Consider the following 23,555-nt stretch of genomic DNA (forward strand, 5'->3'; position numbering starts at 1 on the left):
TTACCACCCACAACTAGAAGGTGAGACAAGGGTGAAGAAGAAGACAATCTCTAAAAACAAAACAAAGAAAGCATGTTGAAGACATGTCTGAAGAAAGTCAACCAGGAAAGGAGCAAGGCATTGCTTACCCCAGAACTATAAGTACACCCACTTTAATTCTGAGAACTATTAATTGTAACTTAGTAATTAGAACAAAGCCAGCTAATGTATTGCAGTATTGCAGCAAGTGTAACTGAAAGGAAATAATCTTTCTGAAGGTTAAGTTCGAGCTGATTTATAAATCTTCTTAAATCTAGTAAGAACGTGCAAAGCATCAACTTGGACCTACGTACACAGTGGGGTAAGCTAGTGCAGAGATGAATGTAGCCATCTTAGCCACATAAACAATACAATCAGAATTCATAAGTTATGTGCATTTTTGAAAGTAGAGAAAAAATTTAAACTTAACTTCAGAATTGTATTTTATGTGTTGTTAGTAATAGATTGCACGTATTTATCTGTGTATGTTGTGGACTATGGCCGGCAGTTTATCCCATCCAATACCCCCAAGCTGCCAGGTAGAGCCCTCCCTGCAACGTGGAGATGCTCCGAATTCCAGAAGGGCATCATGGACCTTGGAGTTTTCCTTCACAGCCCTGCTGGATACCAATGGGGCCACCAGAGGACGCTGCGGGGAGGCTCAAGGATTTTGTATTCTCTGGATAGCCTGGAAGTACTTTCCAGTCACAAGGACGGAAGAAATAAAGTACTTCAGGGCTGAAGAAAAAAGAGGAGTTTTCACCTGACCCGGATTTCGGGTCGAGGACTTTAAAAGGACTATGGGAAACCCCAGCGGGTTGAGCTGAGTTGGAAGGAAGGGTGACAACGCGTCTGGGAGTTGGAGGATTTATTATTGTTATTGGATTATGGATTTATTGAAGGAATAGTGGAGGTGGAGGTGCTTTGTGCACGTTATTGTATAAATAAAACAATTATTTAGACTTTTATCTGGCATCTGGTCTGAGGGTTCAAGGGGACGACAGCGCCCCCTATCTGTCACAGTGTGTGTGTATATATATATACATACACAGTATGCTTGTACATATCTATTTCCTGTTATCATTCTGTTATAACTGTATTATTCTGTTTACTGTAACAACCATATCTAGGTAAGTTTATTACTACCTGAACTACCACAGAGAAAGTGAAAGTGATTTAAGAATCTCATTCACAAATTGTACAGATCTCTTCATATTTCTGGCAGAAAGTGAAACAGGGATCCCTCACACAACATTCATTTATCTTGGGATCTTTTAGAGAATGTCTTGTTGATTGTTTTAATTAATTACCAACATTGCACAAGGTAAAACTGATAATTTATTAACTAAGTTATGATATACTCCTTACTACAGGTGCTATACCAGGATGTGATGCAGGCAGTGAGGACGAACATCAATGTTTATCTGTAGATGTTTATAAGAATAGATGGAGAATTGTGAGATCCCCTTGGATATCTGAGGAAGTAGAGGTACTGGTGAGCCTTTTTGCCAAGAGACAAAATGTGTTTTTCCCACTTCAGTTCAACAGTTAATGATTTTCTGCCATTCTCCTCTGTAGATCTTCTAAAGCTCTATCAGGTTGGATGGAGACCATCAGTGGACAGCTATTTTCACAACACTCCAGAGATGTTTGATTCAGTTCAAGTCTGGGCTGTGGTTGGGTCACTCAAGAACATTCACAGAGTGGACCCTAAGCCACTCTTATGTTGTCTTTGCTTTGTGCTTAGGGTCAGTGTTCTGATGGATGATGGACCTTCGGCCCAGTGTGAAGATACCTCTGTACTTTGTTCTGTTCAGTTTTCCCTCAACCTTGTCTAGTCTCCTAGTCCCTGCCACTGAAAAACAACCCCAGGGCATGCTTTTCGAATGGTATTAAGCAGATGATGAGCAGTGCCTGGTTTCCTCCGGACTTAGAATTGAAGCCAGTTTAATCTTGGTTTCATCAGATCAGAGAATTTTGTTTCTCATAGTCTGAGAGTCCTTTAGGTGCCTTGTTTCATGTGTCGTCTGGCCACTCTGCCATAAAACCATATTAGTGGAGTATTAAAGTGGTGGCTGTCCTTCTGGAAATTTCAATTTTCACACAAGTTCTCTGGAACACAGCCAGAGTGACCATTGGGTTTTTGGCTACCTCTTTAAATGAAGCTCTTCACCCCCAATTGTTTAGTTTGACAGGTTTGCCAGCTCTAGGAAGAGTTGTGGTTGCTCCAAATTTATTCCATTTAAGATTTATGGAATCTGCTGTGCTCTTGGAAACATTCAATGATGTAGACATATTCTGTAGTCATCCCCAGATCGGTGCCTCGACACAATCCTGTCTCTAAACTCTTCCAGCAATTTCTTTGACCTCATGGTTTTGTTTGTTCAGCTGTGACACCTTCTATAGAAAATTCAATTGAATCGACCACTGGTGGACTCAACAACAGGGTGTGGAAACATTCCGATGACAATCAATTGAATGGGATATGCGTGAGACAAATTTCAAATGTCAAAGCAAAGGTTCTGAGAAATGGGTTCAATGTACCATTTCATATTGTTAGATTTTTTCAGAAATGTCTAAAATCCTGTTTTTCATTTTGTCATTCTGGGGTATTGACTGTTGCTTTGTGGGGTGTGGGAAAAAATTAATTTAAATAACTACGGCACAACGCTCCAATATAATAAAATGTATATTGTAAAATGTAGTATTCCTTGCTCTGTGCTCCAATAAACAAGGCAATATACAAATAACCCAATTGTGCTCCACTCACTTAGAATCTGGAACCAATGTAGAAAGCATTTTAAGATGGAGAAGCTTCTATCTGTGGCACCTCTGCAAGAGAACCACCCCTCAACCTTCACAAACATATGCAGTTTTTAATATCTGGAAAAAATTTGGAATTAACTTGCTTAGAGATCTTTATACAGACAACGTCTTTGCATCCTATGAACAATTACATTCCAAATTTAACATTCCAGCTACACATTTCTTTCACTATCTTCAAATCAGGAACTTTGTTAAACAGAACCTTCCAGATTTTCCTCATCTTGCACCCTCATCCATTCTGGGAAAAATATTGCTCAATCTCAAGGACTCCATCTCTATAATATATAAAATCATTTTACAATACCTCCCTTTCAAAGATCCAAGAGGACACTGGGAAAAAGATCTCTCAATTAATATATCAGAAAAGGAGTGGAAAGTTGCAATGCAGAGAATTCACTCAAGCTCCATATGCGCAAAGCATACAATTATACAACTCAAAATTATATATCGAGCACATCTGTCTTGACTAAAACTCTCCAAAATGTTTCCAGGGCAAGATCCAACCTGCAAACACTGCAATCAAGTCCCAGCCTCACTGGGTCACATGTTCTGGGCCTGCACCAAATTAACATTATTCTGGACAAAAATTTTTAATTACCTCTCAGACAGCCTTGGACTCACAATCCCTCCTAACCCATTAACAGCTGTGTTTGGGGTTCTTCCAGAGGGTCTTAAAGTGGAGAAAGACAAACAAATTGTGATTGCATTCACTATACTTTTGGCACGCAGACTTATTCTGATAAACTGGAAGAACCCAAACTCTCTTCTTTTAAGTCAGTGGGAAACCGATGTGTTATATTATTTGAAATTGGAAAAAATCAAATACTCAGAGGATCCGTACAGACTTTTTTCAAAACATGGCAGGATCTAATCAGTAATATTTTAAAATAAGTTCATGAAGCACAGAGAATTTATTAATTTAGGTATGTTTACAAGCCTTAAATCTTACGCCGTTTGGCTTGCTCTCTCTCAGGGGTGGGGATCGATCTGTTCTTAACTCAACTTTTCTTTTTGTAAAAACTTGATTGCTTTGTATGGATTGCAATAAAATTAATAAAATAAAAAAAATGTAAAAAAGCGAAGGGGTCTGAATACTTTCTGAAGGCAAAATATATATATGATTTTATATATAAGGCATGATGTTAATATATAAATAAACAAGTAATTGACTATACAATAATGTGAATGAACAAATAAAATGTACATACAGGTACAGTATGGCCATATCAGTTTCCTTCACAATACAGAACTAGATGCGCAATGCCAAATGTCTAAATGAATTTGCTTAAACACAGTATCTTTCATGTTCATCTGCAGGAGCTTTACAGAATACTGTAAAAACATTTTGGTTCTAAACCAGTACCCCCAGATGATGGCCATTTTAATATCCATCCAGAGATGTTATGTTCTCCTCTTAAAAATGAAAAGTAATTGCATATGCAAATACTTACAATTTATTAGTCCTATAAACAGGAGGTAATGGCATCCTGAATAAAAGATTATAAATGAAGCAGTAAAAGTGTCAGAAATTTACTGGTGAATATTATGCAGACTTCCCACAAACCAAATATGTCCCCATTGGAATCATAAGGAAAATTTCCTTTCATGAATCCACATAGAACTCTCCCCAAAATATATGCAGCTTCTTCTTAAACTGAAAGAACCATCTTTTTTTGTGAAAAATTGAGAAAATAAGCAGAAAAAGTCTGCAAATCTCTTCCTGTTACTGCCACCAATGAAGTATTAAAGGTGACAGCAACGATATTTGCATTAATGTATTTTTAGTGGCACAGAGGTTTCAGCATTCAACCGGGAGGGTGGGATTACATCAGGGATCGGCTCTGAGCCCTTTCTTATTTGCAATGGTGATGGACAGGTTGACAGACGAGATTAGACAGGAGTCCCTGTGGACTATGATGTTTGCTGATGACATTGTGATCTGTAGCAATAGTAGGGAGCAGGTCGAGGAGACCCTGGAGAGGTGGAGATATGAGAGGAGAGGAATGAAGGTCAGTAGGAACAAGACAGAATACATGTTTGTGAAAGAGAGGGAGGTCAGTAGAATGGTGAGGATGCAGGAAGTAGTTGGGATCAACAGTACAGAGTAACAGGGAATGTAGAAAAGAAGTGAAAAAGAGAGCGCAGGCATGATGGAATGGGTGGAGAAGAGTGTCAGGAGTAATTTGTGACGGACGGGTATCAGCAAGAGAGAAAGGGAAGGTCTACAGGACGGTAGTGAGACAAGCTATGTTATATTTGTTGGAGACGGTGGCAATGACCAGAAAGCAGGAGACAGATCTGGAGGTGGCAAAGTTAAAGATGTTAAGATTTGCATTGGGTGTGACGAGGATGGACAGGATTAGAAATGAGTACATTAGAGGGTCAGCTCGGGTTGGACGGTTGGGAGACAAAGTCAGAGAGTTGAGATTGCATTGGTTTGGATGTGTGCAGGGGAGAGATGCTGAGTATATTGGGAAAAGGGTACTAAGAATAGAACTGCTAGGGAAGAGGAAGGCCTAAGAGAAGGTTTATGGATGTGGTGAGAGAGGACATGCAGGTGATGGATGTAACAGAGCAAAATGTAGAGGACAGGAAGATATGGAAGAAGATGATCCGCTGTGGCAAACCCTAATGGAAGCAGCCGAAAGAAGAAGAGGTTTCAGCCACTGACTCACTGGCAGATTGGATCCCATATCTGGTTACTGGATCTGTGGAACCTTCACATTCCCCAATGTCTCTGTAGGGATTTCCCCAAGTACTCTAAGTTTTCTCCCAAAGTCTTAGGTTGATTTTAGGGTACTTTCTTTGTAAAGCGTAGCTCATTATCAATAATACCTAATAGACCAGTACGTAACCTTAAGATGATAACCAATAACCAACTATCCTTCACTGATCACATTGCAACTGTCTCATCCAGACAGATTTACTCTGTACAGTATCTGCAAGATCAGCGTGTATCTGAAGGAGCAAGCCACCAAACTTCTGCTCCAGGCATTGGTTCTGTGACATCTGGATAACTACAACTCTTTACTGGCAGGGGAACCTGCATGTGTTACCAAGATGCTGCAGATGACTCAAAATACATTGGCACAAATTGCATTCAAAAAGCTGAGATGGGCACACACTTTTCCTGTTTTCAGTTCACTACACTGACTCTATGCAGCAGCACATATACTGTAAGTAGTCAATGAACCAACACCAGTGTAAAATTTTGCCAAATCACCATGCAGACATTAATGCAAATTTCCGTACCGAATCGGTCGAGTCCCGGATGGGTGTAAGAGAGCAAGATGCAGAGGACAGGAACATATGGAACAAGATGATCCACTATGGCAACCGCTAACGGGAGCAGCCAAAAAAAGAAGAAGTCAATGGATCAGCACCTAAATATGAGGGGACACTCATGAGGCCCTATGCTCCTTCTTAGGTATGCTACTGAATGGCAACTGGTGAATCCACTTCAATGTGACATCACATCTCCATCCAGACAATTTTCATGTGTAGCTTCCCAGCTGGTGGAATGAGCTGCTCATTATCATCTGAACTGCTGACTCCCTCACTGTGTTTAAGAAGCATTTTGGAGGATATCCTGGAATATTTGGAGAACATTCTGGACAATATTCTTATTTTGTAATATTTGTTTATGGCTTTGATGCTTTGAAGGCTCTAAGTAGCTAAGAATAGAGTAACCACACCCTTAAAAGTAAAGGTGCTGGAGCATTTTTTCAGAGCATTGCCATAGAAGAACCATTTTTAATTACCAAAAGACCCATTAACATGAAGTTTTCATGAAGGAACTTTTCTTTAATTTGATCATCAACAGGATCCATGCAATGAATAACCATGGGTAGATGGTAACACGTTTGTGAAATACCAATGGCTCAGCATCTTAAAAGAACCCTTACTACATATGTCCAGTAACACAGGCTTAATCAATTAGTATCCTGCAGCCCACCGTACATTAAACATTTTTTCCTACATATTAGGAAGTTTATCAAAGCACAAAGAAACAACATCATATGCAAAGAACCCTTCCTAAAATGAAATGCTGCTTTGTGCAGCAATGGAGCTATGAAGAACCAAACAAACATAATATACAACTATTAAAGAACCTTTATTTTTCAAAGTGCAGTCTTGTATTGTTCTCTGTTCTTTAGAGCTCTTTACTTCTGGTGACCAATTTTGTCACCTTGTCCTGAAACCCTTATTTCTAACAATCTCCAGACTTATGTTTACTTGATTATGATGACCTCTTTTGTAAGTTGCTTTGGATAAAAGTGCATGTTGAGTGAATGAATGATAATGGAAATATTGATTGCAGTCCCAAACTGGCCTTTTAATAGATTGGCGCTCCATCCACAACAGCTTTCTGCATTGCTGCCAGCATAGACACAGACATCCCCCAGCCAGCTTGAGCTGGAGAATGATAATGTTGTGTTTTTGTTTTGTTTTGTTTTGTTTTTTTAATTATAAACAGTGATTCTGGGTACACTAATATACTGTTATTACATATCTGCTGAAGTATACGATCACATGTTCTGATGGAAACATCATTCAAGGCAATATGGGATAGCTTTAATTATATGCCACATCAACAGCCAAAAGATGAAAATTAAAATAAAGAAATATATAAAATGGATAATTAATTAATTGGTCAATGAATTTACTGACTTGTTAGAAATCTGGGAACAAATAAATATCTATCTATCTATCTATCTATCTATCTATCTATCTATCTATCTATCTATCTATCTATCTATCTATCTATCTAACCAATCAATTAATGAATTAATCAAACCATAAATTCACACCGTGGTTCATCTGCTGCAGGTGTCATAAAATGCAAACATATCTGAATACAAAACATTTCCTTAATCGCAAATACAAATGCACAACAAAATATTGACACAAGTGCAGATCTCAAAACATAAAGAAACAGTTCTCTTGTCATTAAAGCCATTGGGTTTGTCTTACCAGTTGGCGTCGTTGAGCAAGCTTGTCAAGCAGCTCTAACTCACTTCTGAATTTCTGGTACGTCTTTCTCAGCTCTGGGTGGCTCGATGCGACTCTCATCACTTCAAAGGTTCTTTGCACCTGTAGATCAGAACATAATTAGAATGATCTGTTGCCCTCATCCAGTGTTGGTTCCAGCTTTGCGTGTAATGTTGCCAGGATTGGTTACACCCTCTGAACCTGAAATAAAATAATTATATATTGAGAATTGACCATAAAATTCAGAATTTTACTTTACATATTCAGTATGTTTGCCTGTGTGGTATCCCAGAATATATGCAGTGAATTCAGAAAGTATTCAGACCCCTTAACGTTCTACACATTTTATTGTGTTGTAAGTTTAACTTTATGGGTAATTTTGCCATATTTGCCAATCACTCTAAATTCAGTAACCCATAATGACAAAGTGAAACACATTTTCTAAAAGGTCTGTAAATGTATTAAAAATCAAACACTGAAATCGCTTTCATATAACTATTCAGACCTTTCACTCAGTACTTTGTAGAAGTCGTTTTGGCAGCAATTACAAGTCTTCTTGGGTAAGTCTCTACAAGCTTTGCATTCCTGGATTTGGGCAGTTTATCCCATTCTTCCTGGCTGATCCTATCAAACTCTGGTAGATTGGATGAGAAGTGTCTGTAAACTGCCATCTTAAGGTCTCTTTACAGATGTGCTACAGGTTTAAGTCTGAGCTTTGGATGGGCCACTCAAGGACAGTCACAGACTTGTCTTAAAGCCAATCCAGCATTGTTTTGGCTATATGCTTCAGGTCATGTTAAAAGATGAAACATCGCCTGAGTTTGAGGTTGTATGCACTCTGAAACTGGTTTTCTTCAAAGAACTCTCTGAATTGGACTGCATTCATACTTCCCTTAATTCTGACCAGCCTCCCTGGCCCTGCCACCGAGAAGTGGTGCTGCCACCACCATGTTTTACCATAGAGATGGTATTAGGCAGGTGATGGGCAGTGCCTGGTTTTCACCAACCATAATGCTTGGAGTTCTGCTCAATTTTGTCATATAAGATGACAGACAATTTTTCTCATACTCTCCGAGTCCCCCATATGCCGTGGTGGGCATGTGTAGGTGAAGGGTGTTCATATGTGCACTTGGCACCAGGACACCCTAGGCCTCAGTTCGATGATCGACTTTGTGGTCATGTCGTCGGACTTGCGACCATATGTCTTGGACACTCAGGTGAAGAGAGGGGCGGAGCTGTCAACTGATCACCACCTGGTGGTGAGTTGACTTCGATGGTGGGGGAAGATGCCGGTAAGACCTGGTAGGCCCAAACGTCCGTCCGGCGTCTCAGGAGGGGGAAGCAGTGCAGTGTCAACACCGTATATGGTGGGGATGGTGCACTGCTGACCTCGACTCGGGATGTTGTGGGTCGGGGAGTACTTTGAAGACCTCCTCAATCCCACTAACATGCCTTCCAATGAGGAAGCAGAGTCTGGGGACTCTGAGGTGGGCTCTCCCATCTCTGGGACTGAAGTCACCGAGGTGGTCAAAAAACTCCGGGGGAGGATGAGATACGCCCGGAGTTCCTAAAGGCTCTGGATGTTGTAGGACTGTCTTGGTTGACACGTCTCTGCAACATCGCATGGACATCGGGAACAGTGCCTCTGGATTGGCAGACCGGGGTGGTGGTCCCCCTTTTTAAAAAGGGGGACCGGAGGGTGTGTTCCAACTACAGAGGGATCACACTCCTCAGCCTCCCTGGAAAAGTCTATTCAGGGGTTCTGGAGAGGAAGGTCCGTCGGATAGTCGAAACTCGGATTCAGGAGGAACAGTGTGGTTTTCGTCCTGGTCGCGGAACAGTGGACCAGCTCTACATCCTTAGCAGAGTCCTGGAGGGTGCATGGGAGTTTGCCCAACCAGTCTACATGTGCTTTTTGGACTTGGAAAAGGCGTTCGACCGTGTCCCTCGGGGAATCCTGTGGGGGATGCTCCGGGAGTATGGGGTACCGGACCCCCTGATAAGGGCTGTTCGGTCCCTGTACAACCAGTGTCAGAGCCTGGTCCGCATTGCCGGCAGTAAGTCGAGCCCGTTTCCAGTGAGAGCTGGACTCAGCCAGGGCTGCCCTTTGTCACCGATTCTGTTCATAACTTTTATGGACAGAATTTCTAGGCGCAGCCAGGGTATTGAAGGGGTCCGGTTTGGTGGACTCAGGATTGGGTCACTGCTTTTTGCAGATGATGTTGTCTTGTTTGCTTCATCAGGCCGTGATCTTCCGCTCTCTCTGAATCGGTTCGTAGCTGAGTGTGAAGCAGCTGGGATGAGAATCAGCACCTCCAAATCCGAGACCATGGTCCTCAGTCGGAAAAGGGTGGAGTGCCCTCTCAGGGTTGGGGGAGAGATCCTGCCCCAAGTGGAGGAGTTCAAGTATCTCGGGGTCTTGTTCATGAGTGTGGGAAGAATGGATCGTGAGATTGACAGGCGGATCGGTGTGGCATCTGCAGTGATGCAGGCTCTGCATCAGTCTGTCCTGGTGAGAAAGGAGCTGAGCCATAAGGCAAAGCTCTCAATTTACCAGTCGATCTACCTTCCTACCCTCACCTATGGTCATGAGCAATGGGTAGTGACCGAAAGAACGAGATCGCGAATATAAGCGGCTGAAATGAGTTTCCTCCACAGGGTGTCTGGGCTTTCCCTTAAAGACAGGGTGAGAAGCTCAGTCATCCGGGAGGGGCTCAGAGTAGAGCCGCTGCTCCTCCGCATCGAGAGGAGTCAGATGAGGTGGCTCGGGCATCTGATCAGGATGCCTCCTGGACGCCTCCCTGGTGAGGTGTTCTGGGCACGTCCAACTGGGAGGAGGCCCCGGGGAAGACCCAGGACACGCTGGAGGGACTATGAAGAGCTGGAAGAAGTGGCCAGGGAGAGGGAAGTCTGGGCTTCTCTGCTTAAGCTGCTACCCCGCGACACGACCCCGGATAAGCGGAAGAGGATGGATGGATGGATCTCCGAGTCCTCTAAACTGTCATATGCCTTTGATTCAAGAGTGGTTTCTGTCTAGCCACTCTTCCATAAACGTCTGATTGATGAAATGCTGCTGAGATTGCTGTCCTTCCTGCAGATTCTCCCATTTCAACAGAGGACTCCTGAAGCTCAATTAGAGTGACCATTGGGTTCTTGGTCACCTCCATGATCGAGGCCTTTCTTACTTGATTACTCAGTTTGGCTGGGCGTCCAACTCTAGGAAGAGTCCTGGTGGTTCCAAACTTCTTCCTTTTTACAATTATAGAGGCCACTGTGTTACTGGGAGCAACCACATCTTTAGAAAATGTTTCATATCTTCGCCTTGATCTTTGCATTACCATTATTTTATTCAGGCAGAGCTCCAGAGGTTGATTTTTATATTACCATGCAGTGTGAATTATGGGAGTTTATTTACAGATATGTGCCTTCTTCAATGATGGTGGATCCCAATCAAGTTCAAAGCACATCTCAGGGGGAGTTAAAGTAAACGGGATACACCTCACCACAATCTGGAGTGTCACAGCAAAGAGTCTCTGAACACTTACAGAAATGAGAAAGTTCAGTTTGTGATTTTTAACAATTGTGCAGACCTTTCTGTTAACTTGTTTTCACTTTGTCATTATGGGTTATTGACTGTAGATTAATGGACAAAAATGACAAATGTATCCATTTACAATTAACTCTACAGCAGCACACAGAAAGTGAAGGAGTCTGAATGCTTCCTGAATCCACTGTATATATAATCACAGTGCAATCTCCTGAATGCTCAAAAAACCACAAATTCCTTGCGAATACTCGGTTGGCCATCATTATTAATGCTAGTCTGCACTGAGGTATAATGTTCTTTTGGCTCATCCAGGACATTTGTTCCAAACCTGCGCTTATTACTCTTTAGGGGTCATTTACGTCCCCCCTTCAGTTTAAAATAAGCAAAATCAGTAGCCAATGACTTCCACCCTTAACAAGCATGACTAGCAAACTTTGCACCTCATAATTGCCCTTGTATTGTTTTACCCATACTGACCCACAATTAACATAACATTATCAAATCTACTCAATCAGACTGTAAATCATGAGGAACTAGGGACCATCTCAGCAACACAGCGTGCAAAGCATTGATCAACCCTGAGCAGAACGCCAACCCATTGCAAACCCAATAATTAACAAGGTGGAAATTATGGTGTAATACTGTACTTTCATTGTTGTACAGGGAGATTCACTGGAAAGAGACCCCGAATATTCTGTAATAACTCTCGCTAGGATGAAGCAATCTGAACGAAACAATGTGCAATGTGCTCCTCAGTATATGAAGCTTCGGACAAGTCGGGATGCCCCTGCATTGGAGCTATGAAGTAGGCGCCGGACAGCCATCACAACATTTAACCTCTGTTTGTAACTTCTGGGTGCATTCCGCCCATTCCCCTTCACTCAGTCACTTGACTTCTCATCAGGATGGTGGTGTACATTATTGAGCAGCACGTCTTCATGGTGCAAAACTATTGGGTCACCAATTCATTTAAGCAATGTCAGAATCAACTGAGTGATCATGAGTTAATGGAAGGTTACTTTCAGCAAGATGGAGCAATGTGTCACACATCGGTAAGGAACATGGCAGAAATTGAGCCCTTCTTCATCAAGGGGGTAATTTCAAAGGGGCTTTGGCCACCATGGTTACCGGATCTGACACCAGCAGACTTCTTCCTTTGGGGTATGCTCAAGGGAAAAGTCTACCGGAACAAGCCTCGCACTCTGGAAGATCTGAAGGAAAACATCAAACGTGAAATTGCTGCCATTCCCTCTGAGACGCTTGCCGGTACATTCAGGAATGTGTAGCACCGTGTCAAAATGTGTTTGGTGAAAAATGGAAACCACTTCCAGCATCACATATAATGTAATCAATTACATATATAGTACATCAAGGTATATCACATATTTCTTTGGTTCAGATTGCTTCATCCTAATGAGAGTTACACCAGAATATTTGGGGCCTCTTTCGAGTGAATCTCCCTGTATAAGCGTTATTTATTCTGATGGTATGATGGGGCTGGAGTGAGAAGGCCCTGGGACAGAGGATGGAGTCTTCAGTGAGCTATGTGGCTAAATGTGTCTTCAATATTCTCCTGCAATGTTTCAGGTCTCATTGTTTTTGATCTATTCCTGCGTCAAAGTGTGAGAGGAAATAAGTGATGGCTCTAAGAGAGGAGAGAGGTGATTGTGGGAGCAATCAGTAAGTGGATATGTGTCTGCCTGCAGAGGAGCATGTAAAGAACAAGGAGAGTCACATCAAAGGATTGCCTGCAATGCAGATATGGAGGGCAACAAATTGAAAGCGGTAGGCACAGAAGATGACACCTGACTGCCTTATCTGACACAAAGTAAATTAGAAAAAATTGCTGTCTGTTTCAGATGGAGTAAATTACTGTAGTAGCTACGCTCATGGAGTCGACTGCCCAGCCCCCCGTTTCTTTTACTATTGTATATGTCAAGCTGTCGATTGTTATCGGAAAAAAGCCCCCACATCCTCAAATCAAATGTCTGCAGTGGTTGTGAATGGAAGCCAGTATAATAATGGCTATGTAAGGAGAAAGCTGGGGCCTGCCATTGTCTGTGTTTCATGACCACAGACTGACACAATGTAGCTCCAGGGTAGTAAGTGGTAGGGAGTTTTCTGTAAAGTTTTCACATATGATGAGAAATGGTTAACCATTGCAGTGACTACATGACACTCGGTGTGCAAAATACCCCTTAGCAGTGTTGGGGGGCTTAATGCGCTAGTGCTGGCTAAACTCTTAGATCTTAGTCTGCTTTCTATGGAATACACCATTAATTAGCTCTGGAGAATGGTATTGCTTAGTAGACAAATTACACCATACACAGATATGCAACCTGCAAACATAAGCCATGCCCACTGGCAGAGTGCCAAATTCATGGGACCCCCCCTCTTACAATAGAGGAGGTGGGATGGACCCCCGTCCTAAAACCCACCAGCCTCCCTTCTGAAAAAAAACTATCAGAATAAATGATTTTTCAGAGTCTGTGAAATTAGTAGGGACAACTACTGTGGCGTTAACATAATAATTATAAAACATTTTGAGACTCCAGTGTTTTTACTGTACGTTAAATTATTTCTATCTTGGCATGTCTTTACTAATTGATTTGTCTGTCAGTGAGTGATATATCCCATGATAATCGGTGGAATCCTGTTGTCTGAATGCAAACATCTTTCTTTGGTTCTGCAGAACATACAATAATTTAAATGTTTCTTTTGATTTGATATACTTTCTCAATCCCTGAGGGGCGATTGTCTTTTCAGATGACCTTTGGTGGGGGGTTCATAGCTCAGGATCAACTATTGTACAATGCCCCGAGAGCAAAATGGAGAATGCTATCAGTTAAGACATAAATATCTTTGGCATATGCAATACATGCATTATAATTTGAATTGCAGTCCACAAATCAAAAACCAGACCAGCGTTACATTGAGAAGCTGCTTTCCATGACGTACATAACCGAAAGGCTATCTGTTAAAGGCCTCTGCAGCTTTGCCTGGATCATTTAGTTTCCCGCTGAAGTCTGAACTTGAATGCCAGCTTCTTTAAAGGCATACACTGATCTCCCACCAGCCCCTGCACACTCTTGCTGAATATTAGGAATTGAAGTCCTCTTGGTTACACTACCAGGAGATCATCCAAATAATGGGCTTGTTTATTGAACAAATAAATAAAGCAATGCCTGTGTGGAGTTTTGATTTCTTCGTTTCCAAAGAAAATCTGCCCCTCTTTCTCAAACATTCCTAATTTAAAGACAGTAGATGACTGCCATTCAGTTATTTAAATCTGCTCAGCCTGCTCCCAGACCCTGATCTCACTCTGACTAGACAGTAGAATTGTGTGTAGACCACCACCTTCCAGTCCTGCATGTCAAGAGCATGCTATATTCTGTTACAATATTTTTTTAATAGTAATTTTATAAAATCCCATATGATCCTGTGAGGTACGAAAACTGGAATGGAGAAATGCTGGAGTGCCAACTGGGCCACCCCATTCAATAGCAAACTGAAACTTTAAACAAAAATGGCACACTGTGGCACAATAACAAGGCCTGGTCTGGTTTTTGAGACCCTTTTCTCAGGAGTGGAGGTCCACTCTCTTTTATAGCCTTCTAGCCATAAGGGATGCAATAAAATGTCCTCACATACAGACCCCTATACCAGACCCCAAATGTATGACTCTTACGTTAACAGGCACATCTAAATCAATCTGTTGTGAGTGGGCATGTGTGTGTTTATGCCCTGTGGTAGGATGCAGTGGATCAGGTGGTTCCTGCCTTGCACACAGAGCTGCTGGGATGATTTCTGGTTTCCATTATCCTAAACAGGGTCAAACAGGCTTCATAAATAACTGATGGATGAATAGATGTGGAGTTCATGCTGTTTTGTAAAATGGGCCCATGAAGGACTCCGCTTACAGTGTTTAGAAGCTGTATTTGTGAAGAGTTCTCCTTTAGCTAAAGCTGTAAAGAGGCTGAATCTGAGGGTCATTGTAATCCAGATGTTCCATATTCATGGATAACCAGTTACCACAGTGCAAATCTATAAACTGAGAAGACTCATGGTGTGAGTCCACAGCACCACAATGGATAATTTAAATTCCCTTCTATATCCTACTCTTGTGCATGTTAGGTTAACTGGCATCTCAAAATGTGCATAACATCAATGAGTGTGCCCTGCAAAAAACTGGCATCTCATCCAGGGATTAATGACATCCTTGAGCTTGATGTTGCTTCAAAAAGTTCTGAACCCCCACAACTTTGCACAAGTACTCTATATAAAGTTTCAGAAATGGACAAAGTCCAGAAAGGCTCTTTTGTGGCACGGAGCTAGACAGTTTGAGATCTGTGGCAGAGCGACGGGCACTGAGCAGGCTCCTGTCAATCATGGAGAATCCACTGCATCCACTGAACGGGATCATCTCTAGACAGAGGAGCAGCTTCAGCGACAGGCTGCTGTCACCGTCCTGCTCCACTGACAGACTGAGGAGATCGTTCCTCCCCCACACTATGTGACTCTTCAGTTCCACCGTTTGGTAAACATTAACATTATACAAAGTTATTGTCTGTTATAAGTTGTAGTACACTTAAATGGGGCCACACAAGGGGTTTTATTTGTGTGTAAATACTGTATATCCTGTTGGGTGACTGTTAAATATGAGTAACAACACTGGTTGCACCAATTCCTCTTTGTAAATTTGGGTTGGTGTCTTTAAACAGGTTTGCACTGATGTGGAGGGGCTTACGAGATTTGTAGTTTGTGGTTTGTGGTTTGTATGCACTGTACTGATAAAACTAGAATAGAAGGATGTGGCGGGACTTTTTTATTGTGCCATTTTCCAGGCAACTTCGTCAGCAGCAGCTCCTTTGGCATTCGTAGTGAAGGAGGATGGTGCTCAGCCACCAGATTTAAGGACAGCAGTGGGTTCCTTTTCCTCCCAATCCAGTCCACCGATGCTCTTTAAGAAGAGACGTGCCGCCAAAGACTATTCTGCTGGACTCTGGTGGTAGGACAGTATTTCACCATCCCAGTTCTGGGAAGCAGTTTATTAAAAGGAAGCATTCCGCACTTCTTTTCATCCTTTAAGCAATGTTTACATTTCCAGAACCACCTCCATCACCTACAGTAAGGACTTCTTCTAGGACTATAAATATCATCGAGGGGGGATTTGTTTGTAGCATTTGTTTAGTACTTTTGTCATTATTTTGCTTGAAGGTGTTTGTGAGTAGTTATTCTAGTAAATATGGGATACAGTCAACCCTCGTTTATCGCGGTTAATCCGTTCCAGACTCTGCCGCGATAAATGAATTTCCGCGAAGTAGAAACCATATGTTTGTATGGTTATTTTTATATATTTTAAGCCCTTATAAACTCTCCCACACTGTTAACATTATTAGAGCCCTCTAGACATGAAATAACACCCTTTAGTCCAACGTTTAAACTGTGCTTCATTACAAGACAGAGATGGCAGTTCTTTCTCACAATTAAAAGAATGCAAACATATCTTATCTTCAAAGGAGCATCGTGAAGAGCAGATAATGTCAGAGAGAGCGCTCGCTAAGAAAAGCAAACAATCAAAAAATCAATACGTACTTTTAAGTATACAGAAGCACCGTGATAAAGCGGCATTTTGTAGAGGAGCATCCTATCTTCTAGGCAAACAGCCACTGTGTAAACTGCCCCCTCTGCTCACACCCTCTCCGTCAGGCAGAGAGAGTGAGAGAGACAGAGAGAAGCAAACAAAACAAGCGCCACGCGGGAAGCATATCTTTTAGCATTGAGGAGTTTTAGTTAATATGTAATACATGCTCTGATTGGGTAGCTTCTAAGCCATCCGCCAATAGTGTCCCTTGTATGAAATCAACTGGGCAATCAAACTGAGGAAGCATGTAACCTAAATTAAAAGACCCATTGTCCGCAGAAAGCGGCGAACCAGCGAAAAATCCGTGATACTGTATATATTTAGATGTGCTTACATTTAAAATCCGCGATAGAGTGAAGCCGCGAAAGTCGAAGCGCGATATAGCGAGGGATTACTGTATTTCTATATTTGTGTGTGGGGTGTGTTTAGTCTGTATGAGTATTTTCCTGGGGTGTTGTTGATATTTGGGTGGCAGGGTGGAAATATGTAGGGCTTAGGTGTTGGCCTGATTCTATCCGTCCCTAAATTTAAAAAGCGTAGCGGCTACTTTGCTACATAAATCTGGTGGTAACTCAGCGCTTATTAGAAGTCAGGGGCTGCGCACTGGTGGCAAAAAATTTGATGTTGCTGCCTCATAGCTCCAGAGCAGGGGTCTCCAACACGTCTCTCGCGAGCTACCGGTAGCTTGCCAATGGGTTAATGAATCCTACATAAATTTGAAAACTCGATTAGTCAAATTAGGGGTGGGTGATTTTTCCTAAAAATCATATCACGATCCTTTTAACACAAAATCACGATCCACAATCTGAATTGCAATCTATCTTTTCAATGTGGCATACACTTAAGAGAATTTTCGGACTCAAACTCATCAAGACCTAAGTAACACTTCATTTTAAATATCAAACAAAGTTATCATAGTTTGCGCAAATCTGAGAGAGAGAGGCTGCAGGCCAAGGGGAGGGATGGTAGGGCCCTCTTCACTCATCCTTGAGCCTCCGTTGGAGTCGCTCTACGTCTCGCCACGTGTTGCAGTGAACCTTGTTTCCACTTAACTAGCGATGCCTGTGTGCTCAACAGACATTATCATCTACAGACTGTTAAGGAGTAACATTTGATGTTTTTGAGAGAGAGATCATATCTATATGTGCTTTAGAAAGTAGCTACTCATTGGTAGAGATATCATGGCCACATGCTCTTCTCCCCACACAGGGGACGCTCTCCCGTCAGAGCTGAACATGATAAGATACACTGCCAACGTTTGACATTGGAGCGTACCTACCTTCCGCTTGGCCAGAATTACATTGGAGCCGTGGGGGACAGGTAGTATATTATATATGTATATATTATTGTACCTTGTATTATATTATATGTTGCATACTTAGTAAACGTTTTAGTTATTTATTTACTTTTATTTATATTATATTTTCCTCAGCTCTTCTGCAAGTGTGAATTTCTTTGTACTACATACACATGACAATAAACTTGACCCAACTACAGTTTGCTCCTTTATCTCACTGAAGTGCCCATTAGGTTAATTGGTATCTCTTGCTTCAAGAAATGGATTGATTTTCCTAAGTCTGCTTCTCCTCCTGTACATGTAATCCCAAGAATCATATTTTTTCCCAACTGCAATTTGCTCACTTCACCTCTGCAAGTGTCCATTATCTCAATGGCACAAAGCCTGAGCTCAGCTGATGCTTTTCAGACATATGATGGCTATTAATTTGCAGTTTGCCAGAAGACACCTAACAAGAAGAAGATGACAAGAAAGGTGCTCCTTATGGTAATGGAGGCAGCTGGCCTGTTTCTGCATGTCTCCCACTGAAATGTCAGATCTTTGTGAAACAGCTCTCTAATTGAGCTGAAGACTGTGGCCCAGGCAGCCTCTTTTAGAAGCCTGTTATTCGGTCAGCGACCATTGTGTTTTAGGCACAAAAAAGAGGAATTGAAGTATCCATCTACATGTATGTTATTAAAAATGAAACTCTCCTTGTCATGTTGTAATATTAATGGTAACATCTGTCACTTTATTTGGGTCCCTGAAGTGAATACATTTACATAGAGCAGGGGTGGGCAAAGTCAGTCCTGGAGGGCAGCAGTGGCTGCAGGGTTTTGTTCCAACCCAGTTGCTTAATTAGAAAATGATCCTTGCCAATAATTTAAATTTTTTGCCTAGTTAGTGCTTTAACTCTGCCATGTCAAGATTTGTGGCCTTAAATGGACGAGTAGTTCTCAGTACTTCACTTCTTTCTCTTCACTTACCTCCCAAGTATTTAATTAAAATAATTAGTGCACGATAAATACACACCGGTGTAAATGGAAACAAGCTAAATGGGGAACTGCTGGTTTCTTTTGTCATTTGTATCTTATTGCTAATAAGGAGCAATTAAAAATGAAAAACACAGCTGTTTAAGACTAAAATAAGCAATAAGGGTTCAAAATCTTAACAAGTGAGACAACTAAAATGAAGCAGAAGTGTAACTTGAGTGATAAGTGCTTCTTATTAAGCAGTTGGGTTGGAACAAAAACCTGCACCCACTGCGGCCCTCCAGGATAAACTTTGTCCACCTCTGACATAGAGTTACCTTAATATGGTGGGGCTGTCCAATTTGTTTAAGCCAAATGATCAAAACAGAGGGAAGCACAGTGGTTACTGTTGCTGCTACATGGATGCAGTTGTATCCAGTTTCCTGACACTGGAATCCTATGGTACTGAGTCTCTGGAGAGGATCCTTGGGTACCATTGGTTTGACTTTGTGTCAATGGAGCAGTTTCTCATGGAGTCCAAAATGAGGCACATTACCTGCATTATGAGTGAGTGTAAGTTATGGCACTACGGCTATGTGGTTTGATTCCCAGAGGGTGATCTGGCTCCCAGTTTCCTCATTGCTGAGAACCTGAGCGGCTGGACCAGGCCAAGGGGACACCCATGTAACACCTGGCTGTGCAGATATCATGGTCATTTCCGGGGGGTGGGACTGGACCACATGTCTGCCTTGTAGTGGGTGCAGCAACATGGTGTAAAAGTACATGGTCCCCAACCTGACCTGGCCTGATCTAAATGGAAAAGTCTCTTAAAGTGTTCCTTGTAATCTTTATATTGTCCATCCATTCATTTTGTTTTATAATCTTGTTTTTTCATTTCAGGGTTGTATTTCAGCTTCTTATTCTCCCACATCCTAAACACATCAGTAGACAACCTTAAATTACCAGTGTGTGTTAGAGTGAGGGATGGTTATCACTTCTAGTAGTAATCATACTAGTAGTAGGAGTCATATTCTTATGTGACAAGTGAAATTTGTGTTAACATGTTTGGCCAACATGCAACATGTCGCAACTCCCTAGTGCCATGATAAACAAGAATGTACACATACTGCATGCAGAAAGCAATATCACTCATAATTGCCTCGTACTTAATGAGCATAAGAAGTCGGGATACATAAACACGGGTGTGCGTGGCAGACCTGACCAGTTCTAGTGTGTCTGCTTATGTTTCAACAGAGGTATAACTGGCTGGGTCAGTGAAATCTACACAGTGAGATTAAGTATTTGAGACATGAAGCTGAGGGACGTGGTGAGGGTAGACTATAAAGTGACAAATTTGCAGATTCTTTTATAAACTCTTTTGTTTTTGCTTGATCTTTATTTAATATTATGAAATTTATTAATATGGTATTGTTTGTTAAATTATTTTTCAATTTTCTATTGTCTCAAGGATATATGCATTACCATTATTTGTCTTCAACCCTGTTCCCTTAAATGAACTCAAAACAAAAAAAATAAAAATAATATACAGTGGTGTGAAAAACTATTTGCCCCCTTCCTGATTTCTTACTCTTTTGCATGTTTGTCACACAAAATGTTTCTGATCATCAAACACATTTAAACCATTAGTCAAATATAACACAAGTAAACACAAAATGCAGTTTTAAATGATGGTTTTATTATTTAGGGAGAAAAAATCCAAACCTACATGGCCCTGTGTGAAAAAGTAATTGCCCCCTGAACCTAATAACTGGTTGGGCCACCCTTAGCAGCAATAACTGCAATCAAGCATTTGCAATAACTTGCAATGAGTCTTTTACAGCACACTGGAGGAATTTTGGCCCACTCATCTTTGCAGAATTGTTGTAATTCAGCTTTATTTGAGGGTTTTCTAGCATGAACTGCCTTTTTAAGGTCATGCCATAGCATCTCAATTGGATTCAGGTCAGGACTTTGACTAGGCCACTCCAAAGTCTTCATTTTGTTTTTCTTCAGCCATTCAGAGGTGGATTTGCTGGTGTGTTTTGGGTCATTGTCCTGTTGCAGCACCCAAGATCGCTTCAGCTTGAGTTGACGAACAGATGGCCGGACATTCTCCTTCAGGATTTTTTGGTAGACAGTAGAATTCATGGTTCCATCTATCACAGCAAGCCTTCCAGGTCCTGAAGCAGCAAAACAACCCCAGACCATCACACTACCACCACCATATTTTACTGTTGGTATGATGTTCTTTTCTGAAATGCTGTGTTCCTTTTACGCCAGATGTAACGGGACATTTGCCTTCCAAAAAGTTCAACTTTTGTCTCATCAGTCCACAAGGTATTTTCCCAAAATTCTTGGCAATCATTGACATGTTTCTTAGCAAAATTGAGACGAGCCCTAATGTTCTTGCTTAACAGTGGTTTGCGTCTTGGAAATCTGCCATGCAGGCCGTTTTTGCCCAGTCTCTTTCTTATGGTGGAGTCGTGAACACTGACCTTAATTGAGGCAAGTGAGGCCTGCAGTTCTTTAGACATTGTCCTGGGGTCTTTTGTGACCTCTCGGATGAGTCGTCTCTGTGCTCTTAGGGTAATTTTGGTCGGCCGGCCACTTCTGGGAAGGTTCACCACTGTTCCATGTTTTTGCCATTTGTGGATAATGGCTCTCACTGTGGCTCACTGGAGTCCCAAAGCTTTAGAAATGGCTTTATAACCTTTACCAGACTGATAGATCTCAATTACTTCTGTTCTCATTTGTTCCTGAATTTCTTTGGATCTTGGCATGATGTCTAGCTTTTGAGGTGCTTTTGGTCTACTTCTCTGTGTCAGGCAGCTCCTATTTAAGTGATTTCTTGATTGAAACAGGTGTGGCAGTAATCAGGCCTGGGGGTGGCTACGGAAATTAACTCAGGTGTGATACACCACAGTTAGGTTATTTTTAACAAGGGGGCAATTACTTTTTCACACAGGGCCATGTAGGTTTGGATTTTTTCTCCCTAAATAATAAAAACCATCATTTAAAAACTGCATTTTGTGTTTACTTGTGTTATATTTGACTAATGGTTAAATGTGTTTGATGATCAGAAACATTTTGTGTGACAAACATGCAAAAGAATAAGAAATCAGGAAGGGGCAAATACTTTTTCACACCACTGTATATATATTATTATTATTATTATCATTATTTAACTTATTTATCCCATGCAGTTTGTAGTGACAGCCAATAAAAAGTTTTAATATCATACTTTAATGAATAAAGAAAGAAAAATGTTTATGACATAAAGGAAACCAATGGTGAACAATGCTGCAAAATGGTAAATGATGTCAAAATCATTCATGGAATAATAAAAAAAAAAAAAAATCTCATGTTACTATTATTATCCACTAGCTGTGTATGCCTGTGCTGTAAAAAGCCATGGGTCATAGAAACTATTGAAATCGTCAGAAAAAAAAATGAAATGTAGAGATGTCAGGTAATTGAAAGGAACTAATCTGGGCATCTCTCTCCTAGTATAGAAAATAAAATTAGTATATTCATGTATTAGCATAAATAAATATAGAAAATATATAAGCCTTAACTTTAGTGCAAATATTAATGCAAGTCAGGCCTGCTAAACGAATGGTTAAATAAAGGCACATGCCATATTTCTTTTTCAATTAAAGCTTAGCTCTAGCCACCAATATAAACTAGCTTGAAGACCAAGGAAGGGAAGTGATAAGATAAGACAGCCAAGGGTGGAAAAAGGGGGAACGTCTGTAAGCTCAAGGCCGACTAGAAAGCAAAGCAGAAAAGTAGAGATCAATAACAAAAGATAAAAATAATAGCGGTTATTATGAAAGAATGTGGCAGGCCAGCTACACAAAAAGGAGTCAGGATGAACTGTGAATGAGCTGTTTTGAGCGAGGTCGGAGTGATAAGAAATGATAATATAAACCGTAATCTTTTAACTGTTCGGGGCTCGACTCGATTTGGCCGAATTGGGTTGAGTCCGTGTTATTGTTTTATTGCAATAAAGCTAATTACTCTGTTTGCCTATCCACTGACTCCTAGAGCCTTCATTTCAGGTGAAGACCTTTGGGTTCGTCTTTTGCCCTGGAGATTTCACTTCGTCACTAGGAGGTTTCCAACAATGATGGATGGATTAAGAGGCAGAAGTCTACGTGACCGTCATCTTCAAGTCCTTCTGTGAGAACCCTAAATCCAAAGAGGACTGTTTCATTTATGTTAGGTAGAATGCCCAGTGGGCACTGGGCGGTCTCATGGTCTGGAATCCCTACAGATTTT

General features: G+C 41.3%; 1 protein-coding gene across 7 annotated transcripts in view; it reads right to left on the reverse strand.

Moving 5' to 3' along the window:
• The window catches only part of LOC120514561 (catenin alpha-3-like), a 2,459,329-nt gene that overhangs the window by 2,191,556 nt on the left and 244,218 nt on the right, over positions 1-23,555 (reverse strand). For all 7 annotated transcript variants that reach the window (XM_039735001.1, XM_039735009.1, XM_039735017.1 and 4 more), the window contains exon 5: positions 7,819-7,938. In XM_039735001.1, the coding sequence (XP_039590935.1) occupies positions 7,819-7,938 (120 nt within the window). The remainder of the gene's footprint in view (positions 1-7,818; positions 7,939-23,555) is intronic.

Source organism: Polypterus senegalus, chromosome 1 (genome assembly GCF_016835505.1).
Source record: "Polypterus senegalus isolate Bchr_013 chromosome 1, ASM1683550v1, whole genome shotgun sequence".
Taxonomy (NCBI): Eukaryota; Metazoa; Chordata; class Cladistia; order Polypteriformes; family Polypteridae; genus Polypterus; species Polypterus senegalus.